Below are 21587 nucleotides of genomic sequence, written 5' to 3'. Positions count from 1 at the left end.
GAACATGGCTTGAAATGTGTTATGCAGCAAAGCCTGCTTTGACAACGTAAGTTGAGCTGAGCAAGCGTAAATCGACCAAGCTCGATACAAAGCTGCAGCACGAATTGATGTTGGCGGAAACATTGTCACTCTTGGTTCTAAAATCTTTTACAGAGATGGAACTCTGTCGGCCTGAACCCAAACTTCTGTCTACCAGGGAGGAACGAATTTATACCGACTAACTTTGAGATCAGCGAGAGGGACAAGGGTTTCACCTCCACGCCGGCCCTGATCTACGAATCGCCAATTTCGAAGCTATGGTTCAAACAGGACAATACATTCCAAATGCCAAAGGCCTGTATGTACTTTGAATTTGCAAGGTGAGTTAATATTAATCCATTGCGAAGAAGATTTAAGGATGTCAAGCAAAACAATTCTCAGAAAACCAGAGAATTAGTTTTTAATAGTCTCAGTGTATTGTTTGGTTGTTACTATGGAGAGCCGTTTTTTAGTTTTGATCATGCTTAGCTATGATATGGATGCATGCTAATACCCTTCCTTGGTAAACTGTCTCCCATGGTCTTCAGAGCTGGTCAGCCGTCTCCAGTACATCCTTATGATCCTGAAACAATTTGACCTCAGTGGTCCTCTGCAGGCCCCAAAAATGAGAGAGGAGTCCAGGCTCAACAGCCTGGGGTGCACAGTCCATGAGGAAGCCGGGGGAGGGGGGCAACATGGCTCTCGGCGCACCGGTCCTCTGATGTGGCGAGTCTGTATCTTTATCATGTGAATGTTACATTTGTCTCTTTGAAATCTCTCTCACAGATCTCTCTTCTTTTTCTTCTTTTATCCGTCCATCGCAGTCCTCTTGCATATCTCGATCCGGTCAGCTGCAATATGACAAAACTCTTTTCAATTCTTCTACGTGATTCCCTCAATGAATATGCATACGACGCAGAGCTTGCTGGGATATCATACAGTATAGACAGCACCATCTATGGTTTACAGGTAACGAACATCATCAGCATGACAGGTCACCATAGCGACCATTTCTTCAAAGGGTTAATTATGGTTGTAAGCAAATCACGAACAAACACACCCACTGGGCAATTTTGTAAACAAACTTGGTTTGCATTTTTTTTTTGGATTCATTTCTTACGAGAACGATCTGAATATTTTGGGTAATTTTGCGATGATTAATTGAAATAAAAATCTTTGAAGAAATTAATTTGCAAAGGAGTACTTGGAGTTAGAGTAAAGGTATCACTCGCAGAAACAAGAAACCTAAGTGTAAATCCTCTTCATGATTTGGGACGTAGTCGTAAGAAAGGATGATGTAACTAAGGCTGTCTGCAATAACTTTAATACTTCTTTTCCCTAACTCTAAAGAACTGGTGTCAAAGAACAGGGCCATATCTCCACTCCCACCTCATCTAAACTCATCTTTAATTTTGCCTCCTTCTCTAGGTGTCCATCGGAGGTTATAGCGACAAAGAACCAATACTACTCCGAAAAATAATGGAGAAGTTAACCAAATTCCAAATCGATGAAACACGGTTCCAAGTTATCAAGGAAACGGTGAGTAATTTTGTTTGTTTTTAAATTATCACATTTTTCACCTCATTTTTTTTTTGATGGACATTTCATCAAACGTTCCTTAGTCAGTAACTGACAGTTCAAACTTCTTGTCCAAGGTTTGCCTCGATGATACACATGGGGGCGGGCATGTGGTGTCCTTGAGCTTCTTTTATTAGTAAGGTAAACTAAGGGAAGCCATTCACGACATTCCATCTGTCATAGGATTGCTTTACCCCTTATCATTTCTCCCATCGATTTACACATTAAATGATAAAGTAAATAAAATTCTTAATGTCTCTTTGAAAATGAAATTAGCTCATAGGTATTTGCTGCCCCTCTTTGAATAATTGAATATTAATTACACTTTATTATAATTTCCCATACTGTGTAGATTTTTCACTAGGAGATCCTGAAGTTTTCATAAATTAAACAAAGCCTCTTACCCCCCGAGCATTTGATAATCTTTCTACTCCAAGGGGCAAAGTAGGAGTCGGAAATTACACCAATTTCCTCAGCAGGTGTTTTTCCAATCATTGGCTGATGTCATAACAGCAGAAGTTCTACTGAAGCTTTACATTCTTATAAATTTGTTGTTGATGTGCGATGTTTAGAAACTTAACAGCCATTTTGACAAATGAGACAAAAACCAATGTAAAAGACAAGAGCTCCATGAGAAGTTACCGATACGTTTTTTTCACTACTAAATAATATCGATTCCATGATACATAACACTTGTTTGCATCAATTTTAGAAAACGAAAAATTTTCATGAAAATTTATTACCGATCTTTGCTAGAATATGAGTCTCCACAAATATTTCAAACATTAGGATATGCAGTGGAAGTTTTTACAGTTAAAGTGCTATTTATAAAATGTAAACCAATGTTGTATATTTTTTTGATAAGTCAATCTTGAAAGTCCCGATTTTAGCATAGTCTGCTTTTAATTTTCCTCGTCAGTACACGAGAATGTTGCAAAATTTTGTGGCGGAGCAGCCCCACCAGCATGCAGTTTACTTCACCTCTGTCATCATCTCGGAACAAGCCTGGACGAAGGACGAACTCGCCGATGCAATGGAAGGCAAGTTGCTTTTAGCGGTGCAGACTAAGGAGATTTTAATATCTCATAGGTCTTTAATTTAATCGTTAAGATAGAAGCATATCAGAGTCCGACAGCATCATCATTAATCTAACTTGTTATAGAGGAGACGTTGTCGATAAACATCTCTATCCTGTTGTCTCGAGGGGTCACGGTACGAGTGTTTTACCTGAAGCATTTCCATTGTCTGGACGTGTTTTACTCGAGGTAGTGTTTTGAAGTTAAAGCCCCAACAAAGAAGGTAGATTGTATTATAAAACTACTAGAAACCAGATTAACTTTGATTATTGCTGTGAGCCGCTTGTGATATGAATCACACTGTAAGAATGAAAAAGAAATCAATTTTACCTGGTTACCATGGAACATGCATTGCTTACTTGCCATACTGTTAAAGTGGGTCCATTTATGCCTACACTATACATGACTGCACACGTCATCGTAACCTGTTACTTTATTTGAAAACCAATCCATGAGGTCAGGCTGATGTAGCAACAGTCCTTCCCACACTGCGAAGAAAAAGTTTTATTCTTCGGCAGAGAAGTCAGTTATTTCTTCTTGTTTCATTGACAGGTCCAACAGCTCGAGCAAATGTAAAAAAAATGGTTATTACATCTATTTGTAATGTCTTCCTCAAATTCATTCATTTCTTTCTTTATACTCTCTGATTGAGGTGGTAAATTTGTATATATTGTGACGTCTAGGAAGCAATTTTTTTCAATATCAAGGCGTGCATGATGTGATGGTTCTCCTATTAAGTATGTCCTCCTTTGAGGAGCTACCATCATGCTCATTACATTTTACTATATCTGTGTCTTTTTCCTTTTTATCTTTGGTTATTCACTGCTTTCAACACAGTTTTTGGTATTGAAACAATGACAGGTTGAAAAGTTGTGTAATAACTTTTTTTGTTTCTGTTATTGTTCTCAGAGGTGACAATATCAAGAATGAAAGACTTTATACCTCAGCTATTCTCCAAGCTCCATGTTGAAGCTCTGTTGCATGGCAACCTTACCAAAGAGGTAGGTCAAAGGTTATAATTGTCAAATAGGTCATTGGTCTTGCCTATTAAATATCCTATTTCAATCCCTCAAGTGTTTCCAGATAAAAATCTGAGAGATATTGTCAAGTTCACTATATCATGTTCCCCTTTTATAGTTTTGTGTATTAATACTGATGTATTTCTGATTATCCTTATTAGATGATTTAACTCTAGCTTATTAAGATAATATATTATAATTGGTCTCAAATTTTGGCATGGTTAAAAAATCCAGAAAAAAATCTCCTGGAGGCTTTGCTACCAAGAATTAAGGTGCAGAGATATATTTTTCTTCCATTTAACAGAAAGCTCTCCAAACTCTGGAAATGGTTGAAAGTATTCTTAAAGAAAATTCCAAGACAAAACCATTATTGCCGAGCCAAAGAATGAGACACAGAGAGATTCAGCTACCAGATGGTGAGAATATTACTTAATCAATAAACCAAAGAACAGAAAACTGACTGAGAAATCATAAATAATATGAACAATTATGAAGAACATTGTAATTTTTGCCTAGAGCAGGTTTGGAACAGGATAACTCCCGTGCTGTATCAACTGAGCTATCCAGTGCTTTATAGTTGGTGGTGATCTCTGTATGACCATGTATTCCATAAGGGTGTCAGTCAGAAGACACAGTATTGTATATAACATGAAATGCAGGGATTACACCCCACTTTTCATTTGATACATCTGAGAAAGTGATAGGGAAGGAATTTCAAGAGATATACAGATTTTTGTGTTTACAAATACATTGACAATGAAATATTTGGCTGCAAAGTTGTAAGAACAAAAAGTTTTGAAATTCAAATCCTTTTTTGGTGAGCACTGTTGAAGTACAGCTTGTTTGCTACCAAGAATTAAGGTACAAAGATATTGATTGTGTCAGAAGTGTCTGAATTTTGTTTCATTTTTAAATTGATAACAAAATCTTTGCTTTCTACTGGATTCCATCATGTTGTTTTGTCACAGTGTTTGGTTCAAACACTACTGAAGATTTTTTTTATCTCCCTGGAAAGGGGTAATCAGTTTTTTTTTTTCCACTGCAATTGTCATATACATGGAAGTAGGCTAGGCCTTGGCCATATCTCATATGAAAGTGTGGTAGGACAAGGCAATTTTGTTATTAATGTTTCTTGTTTCTTCTCTTTTCTTTCCTTTAAGTTTTGCTTGAAACATTAACCTACTCTTTTCATACTAACTAAGGAAATGAGATATATACTGTAGTTACATAGTGGAAGATGATCAGTGGCGAACACAGCTGTTTTATTGTCTGATTTTGAAATATTTTACATTTACCAAGTCTCTCCGCTTCGTTCTTTCTTCAAGGTTGTTACTATGTGTATCAACGGCACAATGAAGTGCACAATGTATCGGGCATTGAGGCCTACTTTCAGACTACTCTTCAGTCCACGAGGAACAATATGCTATTGGAACTCTTCTGCCAAATTATATCAGAGCCTTGCTTTGACATGCTCAGGACAAAGGAACAACTTGGTGAGACCTCTTGGAAATGATTCTAAGCTACATCGAGATATATTTATTAAAATAATAACAAATTGCTGTTTGTTTTGCTCAAATCTTGAGCCTTGCTTTAATGACATGCTCAGGTTGAAGGAACAGCTTTGTCGAAAAAGACCACTTGGAGTGGTTCAATGCCACATTGAGCTATATTTAAGGGGGAAAAAAAACATATAATTGCCGTCTGCCTTATAAAAATTAGATATGTCATCATGCTAGGGATGAATGGATGAAGCATTGCTTAAAATCAGGTCAGTGTGACAGCTGTGGCCCCCAGTTTGGAATTCAGTTTTGATTCCATAATGTTATTGACTAGTATAGTCTTATGAAGACAGACATTTTATATAAGCTTTCTTGAGAAGATAGACCAGTTCAGCGTATTTGTCACTTCTGTCAGTACTGATGCAGTGTCCCACTCTTCAACCAAAGAAATATAGCAATCATAGTCTGGTTATTTCATCTCTCCTAAACAGGAAACCCAACATTTTTTTATGAGGAGTTTCAAGCAAATGCTTTTTTTTTCTCATTGCACCTGTAGGTTACATTGTTTTCAGTGGGGTCAGAAGGTCAAATGGAGTTCAAGGGTTACGGTTCGTGATCCAGTCCGACAAACCACCTCAGTACCTCGATCATCGCATCGAGGCTTTCTTGGTGTCGATGAAGGTGAGTACTCTAAGGAAATTTGCTGTTGTTCCTTCCATCAGCTAGTATTCACTTGAAAAAGTTCATCTCTATACGAGTAAAAGAAAAGAGAGTTGTTAAATGGGTTTAGACTTGTGGCTTGTAAGCATTCACAGTGTTATAGAACAATCGTTTTGTAACTGTCAACTTGTTTACTCGTTTACTCCTTTACTCGTAGAGTTACATTAACGAGATGACAGATGAAGACTACCAGAAAAACGTCGCAGCTCTGGCAATGAAGAGATCCGAGAAACCCAAGAGGTTAGCCAGCGAAGCTATCAGACATTGGACAGAGATCTCGTCGAGGCAGTACAATTTTGAGAGAGGTATGTGAAAGAATTGTCTCCTCCGGAATGTATTTCTTGAGTCCCTGAACCAACAATTGGTACTAAAACTCAGTTTAACCACAAAAGAGATTCATTTGTACATTGTCACATTCTTTGAAAGTGAATAGCAAAGTTATATGTTCGACGGTGCAGTGAATTTAGCGCAAGTTGTTGACGCATTTGGTGTCCCCGTCATGAGACACATGACTGCCTAGGTTAATCTTGGTGTCAGTGAAACTCATTTTTTTTTTTTAACTGTAACCCATTTCTTTTGTGTATTTTATTGCTTAAAAGGCCACTGACCTTTTAAAGGTACTTTTACCACATGCACAGTGTAACTAAAGTACCAAACCGTCCGATTTTCCCCCTTGCACTTTTGAAATTACCCATAATCACAAGTGGACCTGGAACCTCTGTTCGATATTTAATAGTTTCAAACAGCTAACTCAATCGCATAATTAAAGCCTGCAATTTCATGTCTATTCTTGATCGATAAAGATTGGCTGTATCGATCGCCTGGCTGAACTAACATTTCATGCCGTGAAAGTTTGCAACACTGTTAAACTCACCGTTTATCAAACTGTAAACAGTGATGTGTAATTGTCCCTACTTTAATACCCACCCACCCCTCTTGAGAAACCTGGTCTGGTTGGTGAAATTCTTTTATGTAAACTATAGCTGTAATTAGTATGTCATTGCTGGTCCGAAACTCGGCCAGTCTCTACTTTAAGCCAGTCATTTATTGAACACCAAGATAGAGAAGCCCAATGCATCTATGCATACTATTTAATATTCCTAAAACTTTCCAAAGTACGTTTGACGTGTGTAAGTTTTTTTATTGTGTGAACTAGACTCTATGGAAGGTTCAACACTAATAGTTAACGATCATGTGAAAGTTTGACAGCCTTGACTATTTTGGGTGTCTCACATTAAAAGATACGTGCAGCCAACTGGCACCAAAGCTATTCCATGGTTTTCAAACTCATGTCACATTCTAAATTGTCGAAGGTCATGATAAAGATTTTATCTTCTTTACTTTCAGATGAGATCGAGGTGGAGAATCTAAAGAGCATTACTAAAGGTGATCTGATCGACTTCTACGAAAAGTTACTCGACGCGTCTTCCCCCGGTAGGCATAAAATAGCTGTCTACGTGCAGCCGCCGATGCAAGCTAGAGATGGGTTGACGGGCGCTTCGGATCAGCCTGACATAGCTGTCAAAGAAGAACCCAAATTGATAGAAGCCCCACAATTAAAGGAGGTAAGATTTGTTACTAATTTACATAATTTAAAATTAATAATTTATACTGTATATAATTTAGAGAAGAATGTAATCTCGAGATACAGGTAGCTTTAGCAACACATATCTTTTCGTATAAAGGGATCATCTTGAGGCAGAAGTGTGACTACTGTTTTAGGAAATCTGACTCCAGACATCTTTCCACATTAATCAAAATCTTCGTCTGTCGGGGGTTGTGAAGACAGGAATCATGAAATTTTGCTGTAAGAATGTATATCTAACAAAGCAACGAGTGAACGTCATTCCCGCGGCATATGAGAAAGATGTCCTCTCTCTGAGAGAAAAATGTCCTTATTAAAATGACTTTCATAAAATGTGGATTACATTCACTGTTAGGAAATCATGCCAACTATTAAATATGTTACATTGATAGTACTAATAAAACAGTTTGCCCTGATGGCATTCATGCTGAGTAATGTGTTAAGGCATTTCTGGTAAATGTGAATTGATTTTAGCTAATCATCGCAAAAAGCAAGACTTAAAAAAAAGAAAAAATCTGGCTGTGTGAAATATTTTGGTCACACATTCTATTACAAAATATTCTGTTAGGTTTCTTATCTCTTCAAATTAGTTTATGGAAAATATTTTTTCCAGTTCTCGGTGTTCAGTTTTCAAGAAATATGTAGTTTCTCCTCAACACCCGGTACATATTCGTTCATAAAAGCAGAAATCCAATGAAATGTGTTGTACGTATCATTTGCAATTTTGCTAAAATGACTAGTACCATATTCATCACCTCATGGGAGGGGATTGGTAGGGTTGGTTGGTATGGCGCCATTTCAGCTTGAAACGAAATCATTGTTTAGTATTTAGTAACATCAGTAATTTTTTTTTTTCCCCTTCTGAAAAAAACCCTGATCAATGAGTGTTGCAAACCACATATTCGATCAACCACATTTTGCTCTTCTTTTCCGCAGTGTGTGACAATAACAGACATTACTACATTCAAGAGCAGGTTACCACTTTTCCCACTGCCGACACCATTTAATAATGAAACAAAGTCTAAACTCTGATGGACATGTGGCCATCTCTCATCGGGGAAATATACTATTTAGAAAGGTGAACTGAGGGTCCTTGATGAAGAAAGAACAAAACCTGCTGGAAGTAAGCAGAAATAATAGAACCTTTTTCATCTATGTTTTAAATGTTTACATTATCATGGTAATTTAATTCACTATTTGTTATTAATACTCAAGTAATCTTGCACTGCTCCTTGGAGTACTAAAATCCTCAAGAATGTACAGAACTTGATTTAATTTTTCATTCCACAGTTTTTGATTGTAAAATTTTTATTTATGATATCTAGTTTTATGATGCACTCATCTGACTCTTCTTATAAAATATCCTTTGTCGTTTGTTGTGGAAAAATGTTCCCTCGTGAAGAAATTTGCATTATAATTGTGCAATTGTTTTAGTGAATTAGACTTGTCTAATGTTAAAAGTTTTTGTATGAACAGCTGTGGGTGCTTGGTACCCTTTTGCTACCCTCTGTCTGTAGTAATTTGTAAATTCTGAGAATATGTGTGTAAATCAGAGAGGTGGCTTAATTTGTTTGTACTTTGTAGAAGTTTTCTTTTTCTTTTTCGTTATCCTCTTCAGCTTTCAGTGGTATCTGGTAATTTTACACAGTGTATTGTTCTGCCCTAGAAGTAGGCTAGGCTATATGTATCCTCTTTAGAAGTGTGGTAGGCTAGGCTATGCACATATTTTGTAGCAGTGTGGTAGACTAGGCTAGGCTGGTTTACATCTTCAATAAAAGTGTGGTAAGCTAGGCTATGTACCTCTGTGGTAGAACTGCGGTAGGCTGTACTATGTACATCTTTTGCAGAAGTGTGGTGGGCTTAGAGCTACTTCTTCTGGAGAGGTATGTTTAGTCAAGAAAAATTGCCAATGTTTGATTTGAGCAACATCAAACTGCATCAAAACTTGATTTAGTGACACCAACAAAAGTGTCAACAACATAGCTTCTGTTCAAACACTTATATTTCAAAGATATTTTATTGCAACTATAATAAACTGCTTAAAGTTTACTGTTTTATGTCCTATATAACATGTATCTTCCAAGATAGTTGGGAGTCTTTTTTACATTGTTGCCTGTAGAAAATCTTGGTGGAAGGAAATAGATTACTTATTTAATAGCATGGGTTCATCATAAAAATAATGTGTAACTTTAATGATCTGTTATTTATGTATTCAAAGTTCATAAATTTGGAAATGGGTAAATAATTGCAACTTCAGTGCCAATAATAAAAACAGGGTAGAAGTCTGTATGTTAAATTAAGGTAAGAAAGGTGCACTTTCGAATTGCACAATTACACAAAGTTTTTAAGAACAAATTTTATTTGTTCCAGTTTGCATTCAAAAACAAAAGTGGTAAATATTGACAAATGACTGCCTTTTTGGAAATTTCACCTTGTTGTGGATTCAAGTAGGACTGTAATTGCTATGGTGTAGTGAAGACAGACCATATTAGTTGGCCAAGAGATGCATTCCAGAGATACTTTACACAATGGACTAATCTTAGACCAGGCGTGGATCCATGTGGGGCAATGTACGAGGATGTACAACCCCCATTTCAACCAAACAAAGACACTCAAAATTAGACCCAATTCATGTAGTGCTGATTTATAGCCAAAATATATCCCAAAATTCCACCATCTCATGTCTTAAATTTTAAGTTCTGTCCAGGAAGGGAACCCGCTGCACAGACCCCAGGGCTGCACCCTCTCCTTTGTAAAACCCTGGAACCGCCCAGGTGGATGGGTACATCTTGCATAGGCAAATCCCTGGACCCCCCCTCCAGAGTACTGAGATTAATTACTTAGAGCTTACTTTGCAAATAATTCACCTAAAATTCCTTAGAGTTTACTATGCAAATAATTCACCTATATTTGCATTCATAATACCCGAGGAAAACAGTGAATTTGGCTCCCAGTAGAAACTGGGTGACTGATAAATAGATGGTGATATCCAATCGAGTGAGAATACCGTGCTTGTATGCTGCAGAAATCTGCTAGACCATGTACTGCCACAGTCCAAATGTCCACAGCATGTCCATATGTTATTACATGGTAATAAGCAATGGTCACGGTAAACCATTTGCTTTTGTGCAAATCAAGTCTTTTTTTTTCGCTTTTTTATATTTTTTGTGTTGAATATAATTGGGAGAAAAAAAACTTATATGCCGCTGTCCTCAGTCCTTGTGTTAAAAAAATCTTTGTATTCAAAATGAATAACTTGAGGTACTGTTTTAATAAGCTTGGTGTCGCACACATACGCTATCATGACTGCCTTGGTTATGATCAGCATCAAAACCAAAGGGAGGATATTTCCAGTAATTTCCAGATGTGTGGTAACCTTAGTAACATGTATATTCGAAATCACTCAGCCAATGTGATGTCACTGTGATGTCATTGTGATGCAAGTTTGTGATGTCACTCAGCCAATGGTCATGTTTCAATTACAAAGGAATGAGATTATTTATGGAGAGAAGAAAAACACACAGAGAAACAAAAAGTATCATACAGTTCCATTATTTAATCAAGAGGAAAGAGAAAAGGTGAACGAATAAAGTTTTGGATTTTTCATATCAGATTCATTGATAAAATAATAATAATAATCATAGCTGCTATACAAATCTAACTTGATTACAGTTTTTTTTTAAATTAATTTTTCAAGCAAAAATGTTAAGCTAGCTGGATATTAAACTTTGAAATAAGTCAAGAAATAGGTTATGAACCTACATGCACAGCGAGCTCCCAGTTGAGCTAAGACAATACTCCCGAATAAATTCTGTTATTAATGTAAGTAACCCAGACACTTGCAAAACAACACCACACCAATGTTTGACCAAACGATATGTTATCCGAGTTAAACTTACAGGATTGTGAGGAAATGGCATTTGAAAACTGCCCCCAACCCTATCAAAATTTGCATATTATAATAATTATCAGTGATAGCACATTCTGACATGAAATTTTTAAATTGCTAATTTTTTCCCGCAAAAACAAAGGGGAGGGGGTGATATATTGACATTCTTCTTATCACCTAAATGATGGAAATATATTCAATTTCTTATGTTCATGTTAACTTTAAAGACTAAAGGTTTAACAATAATCAGTAATGTTGATAACAGACATTACTGCCTTTGATACCTTCCAGTTATATTGGCTACTAGAACACATACTGTATCCAGAAGGTATTGTGAAAGTATTTTTGCTCAAGAATTTGGTGACCGTCCTAAGTGGTTCATTTATGTTTCAGTTCACAACTTTTACGAGCATAATTTTGTTTTTATCCAGAAACAAAGAGAGTGATATTTTGGAAATTTTCATCCTTATCAAATTATCCCCTAAATATTACATTCGGAAATATTTTCACTTTCTGTTAATGACACTTTAACATTGACAGGGCATTACTACCCGTGTTATATTGCAGCTATCGACCACTACCGCCCACATTATACCCAAGGGTATTTTGACAGTACTTTTTATCTTGATGTGTCCATCCAAAGCAGTACAGTGAATTTCAGTTCACTTTATCATTATCGGCATATTATTTCCAGACAAGTTTTATGCCAAAATTGGCTGATACACTCTGACCAAGATCTTGTACCGTTGTGGCACATTGCCAAAAAAAATGTGATTGCTCTCATGGAAGCAGGTAGGACATTTTCTTCACTGCGGTATCTCGAATAGTCTTTCAAATGTAAACAAAATTGACTAGGAAACCCCATCTCCCCTTCCCTCCCAGCACTGCTCACATTACACCTGAAATATCTGACGTAGAAATGACATAACATTCAAAATGAAAATATATATGAGATTGAAATCAATTTAAGGCAAATTAGAGCATTCAGAGGAACCTATTTGACGATAATTTTTTCTAGCATTCCATTCAACGTCAAGAGTAATTACACAATGTCAAGATTTTACAAGTTACATCAACTTCGGCCAACTTGCAACAAAAATAACCCCAATTTAGCTATTTAAGCAACTTGATGAGTTAAGCCTGATACTTCGTAACATCTTGACCATTAATCTTATATACATTCCTTCCCAGAACTTGGTATCAAGGTAATATCACAGGCAGAGGTATTGAGGCCAAGCTTGGGACAAATATGTCACACCTTTGTTCACACTTCATTTTATCCTTCAGTATGCTATGAAGATGACAATACATTATTCTTTATCCCATATTTTCCCAGGACCCCTCAAATATTTCCCCATGTCTGCCAATTGACACTGAAGCCCCAAGGCTGTATCCCTCTGACCTCCCTCCCCCCACCCCCCCCATTCACATCTCCTGCATTAGGTGAAAGGTCAACTGGGAATAAAAGCTATCACCAAATCTGTAAATGAAAGCCTTGAGATCTTACTAAAGCTGTATTTTTGTTGTTGAAAGTTTTTGTAACTAATTGTCTCTCTTAGTCAAGCCAAAGTACACAAAAACCCAGTCAGGTCTAACTAAGCAATCTATGTGGTTTCGGTCACCGGGCTGCTCTAGCTATGGCATGAAGTTAAAGTTCATCAATATTACACACCCCCCCCCAAAAAAAATGCTAGAAAGTGCAATTAATGGTCACTCCATCTTCAAACCACAAACAAGCCTTTTACAGCCATCCTTTGAGCATTTTCTTGTCTCTTAAAGATTTAATTGTCTAACTGAACCCACTGTAACGTCTGGGAATAATTTATAGCCACCAGGAGTTAGCGGCTTAAACTTTAGCTGGAAATTCTGATACCCCCTCGATCTGCTTACTTTAAGACAGAGAATCAATATTTTGGCCATAAATTGTTATGTCATGACATATTTTTGATTTGTTCTTTATGCTCAAGTATGAAGTATGTACCAAAATGTCATCACATTTGTAGTAGTAACAGGTACGTTTCCCTGTTCCTCCTTATGCCCATCACTAGGTTTAGACAAATTCATCGCAAGGAGGGTTAGGAGTTATTTATGTTTGCATTGAAATCACTCGTTGTCCTAGTTCATAAAAATTAATTCTATCAAAATCTATAAACCGAACAGGTAACCGATCTTTGCGTAACACCGCAATGTAGCGTTCCGTACATTTATTGAACATTTCATGCTTTCGACATTTATTACCCATAATTTCAAAGAATTCATAAAACAAACTGACAAATACAAAATATGCTTGAAACGCCTATAACAAGAAACAGCTATTGGAAATATCTCACAGCCAGCAAGTTCCTTCTAAATCAGAAATACACGTAAGAAGACGTACTGAATAGTTACAATCAACAGGAAAATCTGACAAAAACGCCAAAACAAAAAAATGTTAACATTACATAGACGAAGCACACGTTGTTCATATTCACGTCTTAGATTGGTTAAACGTATACAGAGTCGTCTTACACTACTTATACTTTATTAAAGAGAACTGACTCTTGACTGGTGCTGTTTTCTCCAATGAAAGAGATTCACCATTTATAGTAAAGTAGATGAACTTCTCTTGTGTTGATTATTCTGACAATTTGGAAGAAAAGTAAGTCCCAACTGGTTTTTGAACTGAAACCCCTCGAGAGAAAAAATACCAAAAAAAAAATGATTAATGTGCAATCTACAAAAAATGTGAGATATTTGTTGCTTTTTCGAGTCCATTTTACGTTCTGTGTTCGGCAGCTGCTTTTGCTTGAATTTTTTTTTCTTCTTTCATTTCCACACCCAAATAGCAAAATCCATCCACTCCATCACTGAGAATTTACTATGATACGTTTCACATCGAACCATCTATTGGCATGGCTCTAGCTTGCACTATATGTATCAAGTACATATATGGAAAGGATATCCAAATTGTTTAAATTATTTAAGAATGAATTATTCGAGAAAATAACAGTCACTATGGCGAACACTCGACGACAGACCAATTTCACTATCACTCTCTAGCCGATGATGTCTCTGATGCTGAAGAGGTGGAGGCTGTTGACGGTGGCCTATCGTCACCGTTGAAATCTCCTATGATTCTATACGATTGACGATTAAATTGCTGCTGTTTGTAAAAGATGTTCATCGCTCCCTTGACTGCCACAAAGACAATTCCTCCCTGGAAACAAAAGACAATATAAATTAACGTCTCATCTTTGGCTCTTTACAGATCTTTGAAGAGTGAACTATTCTTAAAAATAAAATTGAACAGTATTTCCATGGAAGACAAACACACAGTTAATTGAAAAATAGTCTACAAAATTGAGAGATTACTCTTACAATAAAAAGCATAAAACAAAACAGAGAAAAGGCCAAGAGTGAATAAAAAAACAAAAATCCTGCTGATAACTTCCCTTGCTCCTTTCCATCATCCCCCCCCCACCCCACAACCCTCACCACCTAAGAAATTCCTCCCTCTTCACTCCCTCCCTTGCTTAAAAGAAAACAAGGAAAAAGAGAAAAACGCACACACAAAGAATGCTAATATAAAAAATAGACAACTTCTTTTTATCACCAAAATGTTTGGCAATGGATTCAACATTTAAGTTGTTTGTCACAGAAACAGCACCGATTGACTGAAAAATTGTGCACCGTGTTTTGCACGTTGTCGTTCGTTTCTCCCAGGCCACTGCCCCCTCCCCACCCCCCCCCCTCTTTAACCAACTTAGGTGCCAACTCACCAGAACAGTCCTTTGCATGTTAGAATTGATATTACTAAAGAGAACCTTCCCAGAGATTGTGGCAATGGTAGGGAAGATCATGGCTCCACAGAGAACACGAGTGGCCGAGGTTGGATCTGTGTAACCTGGTCTGTCTAGTGGTATGCGGGGAGGGATCTTCAGCTGGGCCTGGTTACTGCTGATCAGCTTCCATAACGCGGGAGAATATTTTCGCCAGAATCTCAGAACGTAGTCTTCCCACCGGATCATCTTACCGAGGATGAGGACGAGGGGAATCGTGGGTAGACCGATCAGAAGGAATAGAGGGTCCGCTCTCTCCATCACGTCGAGACCCTCCTTGTGCCCTAAGAGCTGCATGACGGTCACTGCTCCGTAGGTGACCGCCGTCCAGTAGAGTGATCCAATGATCATACCGCCAGCTACAAACGGACAGACCTTGTTGATGGCCTTGTCTATTGCATCCAGTAAGTAGACTGCTATACCTGAGCAAAACCAAGGAGAGGAGAAGAGGATAGTGATGATTATGACTCAACATCTTAGAGCAGTGAGGGGGGGGGAGGGAGGTGTGGCTTGAATGGTCTGAGTTGTTGTAGACAAATGAAGGTCAATTCATTGTTTCAAGCCTGCATGTATTTTGTTGTGTGAATGTAGAAATAACTTGTAATTGTAACATGCTATATTGTGCTTTTCTGTAGGGTATGACTACCTATTACCAAAATCTACTACACTACTACACGAGGCAATAAAAACGAACTGCTTTCCAATTATTTCTTAATTAGTTAACGTGAAGATTGACAGAACGAGGGTTATGAGGTGCCCTTACAAAATGGAAAAACAATGTGAGTACAACTTTTTAAGAAGTCCACTACATTCATACTTAATGAAGACAGTCTGTGTCAATCCATACCACCATAAATGAAAGATAACAATGATAGCAATCGTAAATAATGGGTTTGGAATGAGAGATAAATTTAATGCTACAAAGTGCCAAAGTGGTTGAATGAAAAGAGTTGAAGTATGGCTGTAATGCTGAATGCTTCCCATTATTCATGAAATCAAAGTTAAACCATTATTAATATCAGTGTGGAGGGGGCAATTGTGGAGGGCAGCACCCCAAAAAAACTGACAAAATTAATAATGATTAAGTAACAAAGGCAAAGACTAAAAGTAGAAGATAAACAGAAACTAATCATAATATTTTGGAAATCTGAAGATCAAAGTGCAACCTTCATCAATTTTGAGCAAGAAGTTTGAGCTAAATGATAGCTGAGAATAAACTTTATCAAAAGCAAACACATTTACCTTTGATACACAAACAATCAGATTGACAGCGCTACAAGCACAGCACTCACATCAACAACAATATACAGAGTTGTGTGCAAGAATCTAAAATGGGACAGGTTTCAAAGTACTGTACGCTGGCTGAGCAAACAGTATGACATAAATCGTTCCAGAATTAGGTTTAGAGGGACAACGAACGTAACCTGAACAACTTAGTCGAGGGTACCAAACTTTTTGGTTCTTTGCTGCCACCTACTATTTATGACTGAATTTGAAAAATATCATATTTTGGTGGGACAATCTACCAGTCACATGACTGTGAAGATAACTCACTTTCTGATAACTACAACTACTATTGTTATTAATTCCTTGATGGCCTAATATGAAAACCTCAAGGAAGGAGTCTGGTAACAAGTTTGCAATATCACTCTTTTCACTGATCCCTAATATCCATGACAACCAAATTTAGAATTTTAATAAAGACAGCATGACATCATCATCATCATCATCATCACATTAGACCTGCACTAAGCTCAGTAAACAACAACAATACTTAAAACACTTTTATAAGTCACTGGAGTTTGGAAGTAGTTGTAAGTGTAACACAATTTGAAAACCTGAAGGAAAGAAATTCCAAAAGCATGAAGTTTATTACTTTCAAAAGCCAAGTTGTATTCCAACTAAAAAAAAAAATAAAATGCAAATTTTTTTCTAATGTGTTTTTTGCAATTACCACAACCACAAAATGTAATATTAGCATCAACAATTTTACTATATTATGGTTATTAAGGTATGACAGACTGGGGCATTGAATACAAACAGCACATTCTGTGCCTTGTATGAAACTAGCACTTTCAGTGACCAAGAGGAAATCGATTCTTTTTGAGACCTCAACCCGGCAACACCATTGACGCCACGGACCCCGACCGCACACATCAGTTTACCCCCACCCCCCCGTACAAAATACACAAGACTTCATTTGACATCCACCACATTGGAGGTAACAACCTTGATTAAAACTCTGGGACTTATCTTTTGACTCACCTAGTTCAGGATATCTAATGTTGTACTCGGTACCGCATTGAGGGCAGGATACCTTCGCCGTACTGTTTCCCCGCTGCTTCTCGTCGACCCAACGCTGGAGGCAGGTCTGGTGCACCCATTTTGTGGTGCCCCTGCACCTGCAGGGTCTCACCCACTCTGCTGATAGATCGTCCTCATCAGTTGCAAAACAGACCCAGCAATTTCTCCTGAGGAGAGATTTGAAAAGGTTTCACTCAATTACAACTGAAAGTCCACAAAATCAACCATCTGATATCAAAGGGATATTATCTGAACTAAAGTTGATTGCTTGATCAAAAAAATCCTGGAATTTAAATTCTGGATTTTTTTGTACTTAAAAGCCACATCCTCGTAGCATTTTGTATGGCGGACAGGCGGAGATATGAATTTTTCAAATTTGGTGAAATTTTGGCAATAGCATAGTGAAAGTTATCATCACAGAAACTGAATTGAGAATGTATTTGTTTTTTCTTTATCATTATTGAAAACTAATTTATTCATCACGTAAGAAAGTTGTATCTTGATGAAAATGATGACAACATTGGCAGCAACAGTTCAGCAAATATTCAAAATGGGAAATATTCAAAAAAGAAAGTAAAGCTTTTATGATCATTTGCCTTGATAAAATCATTGTAGACCACATATTGTGATCAACTCCCTAGGAGAATTGATGGTTTTATCCAATCAAAACTGGATTCAATTCAAACAAACCATGGGGACAAGATAAGATATTGGGGTTGGGCTTTCAAGTAACATTGTGGACTATTTTTCACTTTCTTTAAGACAAGTCTTAATATTGTCTGTCACAGGAATACATTATACCCCTCACAAAGGATAGTACAATACCAATTTCGTACATCATTCCATATAAGAGCTTTTGTGCACATGTTGATTTCGGCACATATCGGTATTATTCACTGGTAAACTATGTTAACAATGCAGTTTGATAACATATTTTACATCATTGGCTACACTAGTCAAGTGTTATATTTATTTAAATAATGAACGAAAACGTGCTTGCTTACCTGTGACAAAAGTCACAAAACAGAGACTTTAACACATACAGTACCTTAATTAGTCAATATATTCGATGTTCATTTCATGACAAGTAGATTTAGGTAGGAGGGTGTTTCTAAGTTTGATCAATTTGCCATCTTACTTTGAGTAAAATTTGGTAAGTTTGATAAAATGGCTAACCAAATCCAAAAAGCAGGAAACTCTTGTCTTTTCTGAAACCTGATTTCAAAGGTCAGAAGGTCAGTGTAGCGCTTCATGCACACTGGTAGGTTTTACTCTAATTAAATAATGTTGACAAAAGATCCATGGGAATAGCGGTCATTCACGTTGTGAACGACATTCATAACTGCACAATAAATAGTACATTACATTATAACTGTAGCAAGCAACATCTGCAGCTAAATTACAATACCGAAACATTGTATACAATCTGCCAGTTTAATATAGCATTTATAGTAATTATAGGGTTAATTAGCTGTCATGATTGCACATTTTAGATGCGGTTACCTTTCAGCAGACACGTGTCGTTCCCTGACACCTGACACTGGTTCAGACATCTTCTGTCTCCAGCACTCGTTAAGTGTCTAAGTGAACAATAACAGCAACAAACATGCTAAGGTCATAACACAGAAATTTCTGCTGCATACCAAGTACTGTACCAGTAAATAACGTTATCTTAGACAAATCTCAATAGTAATTATAAAAGCTGAATAAGTAGCTTTACTAAAACACGATTGCAGCTCAAAGCAATGATTGCAGCCTCCACTAACCAGGTACATAATCCTCATACAAGCAATAACAATGAATTATAAATGTTTTCCACATTCAGAAGGAAAGATCCATATGATTTCAAATAAAAGCTACAAATAAATTACCAATATGAACCAACCACAAATATTTTTGAGGTATGACTTACTGTTAACAACACCCAGAAACAGTAATTCGGACCATGACATTTTGCTGAGTGTTCTTGATCAAAACTTTGGTACTAAGGGGCTGGCTAAATCATGGTTTGATTGTTATTTAAGACCACGCACACAAAGTGTTCAGGTTAGTGAATGCATTTCTACGAAATCCACCGTCCACCAGGGCGTCCCACAAGGATCTTGTGCTGGCCCTGTTCTCTTTACGGCTTATGCAAGTACTTTATATCATACAATCTCCAGTCACCTTCCCGAGGTCATGGGGTATGCAGACGATCACGCCCTGTACCTAAAATTCAGACCAGGTAATTCCGACTCTGAACTTAGTGCTCTTAATGCTATGGAGAGTTGTTTATCGGACGTTAAGGCTTGGATGAATATGTGTCGCTTAAATATGAACGATACCAAAACTGAATTTCTTATCTTTGGTTCACGAACTCAACTAGCAAAACTTGAAATTGATTGTATTAACGTGGACTCATCTATTATTAATTGTGTAAATGATGTGAAGTATCTTGGCGTTTATTTGGACAACACCTTATCAATGAAAAAACATATCAATGAAAAATGTAAAATCGCTAGTTTTAACTTGTATAATATTAGAAAATTACGTAAGCATCTTTCAACTGATTCTACTCGCACTTTAGTTCAGGCACTTGTCACATCTCACTTTGATTATTGTAACTCTTTGTTTTATGGTCTTCCCAGTTCTTCCCTTAATAAGTTACAGCGTGTACAAAATATGGCTGCCCGTATCATCCTAAATTTGAACAAATATGACAGTATATCTTCTGCTTTTAAACTTCTCCACTGGCTTCCGATAAAGGATCGTATCGATTTTAAAATTTTATCACTCACTTATAAGGCGCTTCACGGATCTGCACCATCTTATCTGAAGGACCTTCTTAAACCACGATCAGTGAGCTACTCCATACGATCTCATGACAGTTTGATTTTAACTACCCCCCCGTACTCGCTGCAAGTCCCTTGGTGACCGATCTTTTTGTGTCTGTGCCCCCAAATTGTGGAATGCACTCCCATTTTCTATTCGCAATTCAAGTACTGTAAGTTCATTTAAATCCAGTCTTAAGACTTTCATTTTCAAACGTGTTTATAATTAATCTAGTTTTACTTTTTATCTCATTCTTTTTGTATATATCTCTTACTATTGTTTTTTCCTATTTTCTGATTTTGTGGCATGGTATATACTGACTTCATTTTCTCCATCGTTATTGGATTTGTTTAGTCTTTTAGGGTTATCTGATTTTAAGATTTTTACCTCTTTCTTATGATTAACTTGGTTTCTTAATTCTCTTTAAGTTTTTTACCTTTACTCTTTTAAGTTTGTACAGCGCCATAGCTTATGCTTTTACATATATATGTGCGCTTTAGAAATGTTTAAATAATAATAATAATTCATAAAAATTTATTTTGTTTGTTTCATTTTTGAAACAGAAAGAACATTTCCTTGTAACAACACAATTTTTGTATGATATTCCATATATATTTGTTTTAACATGCATTCAACAATGATACTAATTCGCATATGAAGAAACAACTCTTGCATATAGGCAATAGTCGATTTCACTTGTCTAACTGGTGTTCGATAATGATCACACTAATACTACTAATACTTGCCAAGGGTAATAACTAATACTAGTAATACAAACTGTGCTAGGCCAACTCCTCTTGGTTCTAGTCATAGTTTGATAACATAAAATTTTACACTTATGATGCTGTCACTTTTCCTTAAAGAAATGACATGTTGTGAGGCCCAAATACTCAAATTGGTCTAGACCTCTAAGTTAGGCTAGCAAACAGTAGAATAAAGTACTTATGCTTACTATACTAATGTGTCCCTTATGTAAATGTTATGTAGCCTAGGCTCAATAGTAATAGTATAGGAAGCCAACGTACGTAGGCTAACGCCTAGTTCAGTCATAAAGGGTTCAGAATGTACGTCCTATCGAATTCACTTGTTAATGTTAGGGGTAGTACTAACCCTGGTATTTTAAGACGCTGATAACCTTCTAAACTGTTCCTAACATTGTTATCGTCAATCGATAGTCACTATCGTACGACAATAAATTACCCCGGAATAAAATAACTTTCTAAGGCTGAGGCTTCAACACGAGTATTAGTGCTTCGAGTATAGTTTTGAA

General features: G+C 36.8%; 2 protein-coding genes across 2 annotated transcripts in view; one reads left to right on the top strand and one right to left on the bottom strand.

Moving 5' to 3' along the window:
- The window catches only part of LOC139967368 (insulin-degrading enzyme-like), a 21246-nt gene extending 9318 nt beyond the window's left edge, over positions 1-11928 (top strand). Inside the window, exons 14-24 of the mRNA XM_071971078.1 lie at positions 154-359; positions 843-987; positions 1447-1557; positions 2516-2636; positions 3582-3673; positions 3996-4107; positions 5017-5184; positions 5747-5871; positions 6068-6215; positions 7258-7475; positions 8432-11928. Of these exons, the coding sequence (XP_071827179.1) occupies positions 154-359; positions 843-987; positions 1447-1557; positions 2516-2636; positions 3582-3673; positions 3996-4107; positions 5017-5184; positions 5747-5871; positions 6068-6215; positions 7258-7475; positions 8432-8527 (1542 nt within the window). The 3' untranslated portion in view covers positions 8528-11928. The remainder of the gene's footprint in view (positions 1-153; positions 360-842; positions 988-1446; positions 1558-2515; positions 2637-3581; positions 3674-3995; positions 4108-5016; positions 5185-5746; positions 5872-6067; positions 6216-7257; positions 7476-8431) is intronic.
- Positions 11037-21587, bottom strand: LOC139967369 (E3 ubiquitin-protein ligase MARCHF5-like). The gene is made up of 5 exons (XM_071971079.1): positions 21428-21587; positions 19010-19086; positions 17468-17673; positions 15143-15624; positions 11037-14580 (listed from the first exon to the last, which is right to left on the bottom strand). The coding sequence occupies exons 2-5, from the start codon at positions 19057-19059 to the stop codon at positions 14413-14415; spliced, it is 906 nt and encodes a 301-aa protein (XP_071827180.1). The 5' UTR covers positions 19060-19086; positions 21428-21587; the 3' UTR covers positions 11037-14412.

This window comes from Apostichopus japonicus, chromosome 5 (assembly GCF_037975245.1).
Source record: "Apostichopus japonicus isolate 1M-3 chromosome 5, ASM3797524v1, whole genome shotgun sequence".
Classification (NCBI taxonomy): Eukaryota; Metazoa; Echinodermata; class Holothuroidea; order Aspidochirotida; family Stichopodidae; genus Apostichopus; species Apostichopus japonicus.
This window is presented reverse-complemented; position numbering and strand designations above follow the sequence as displayed.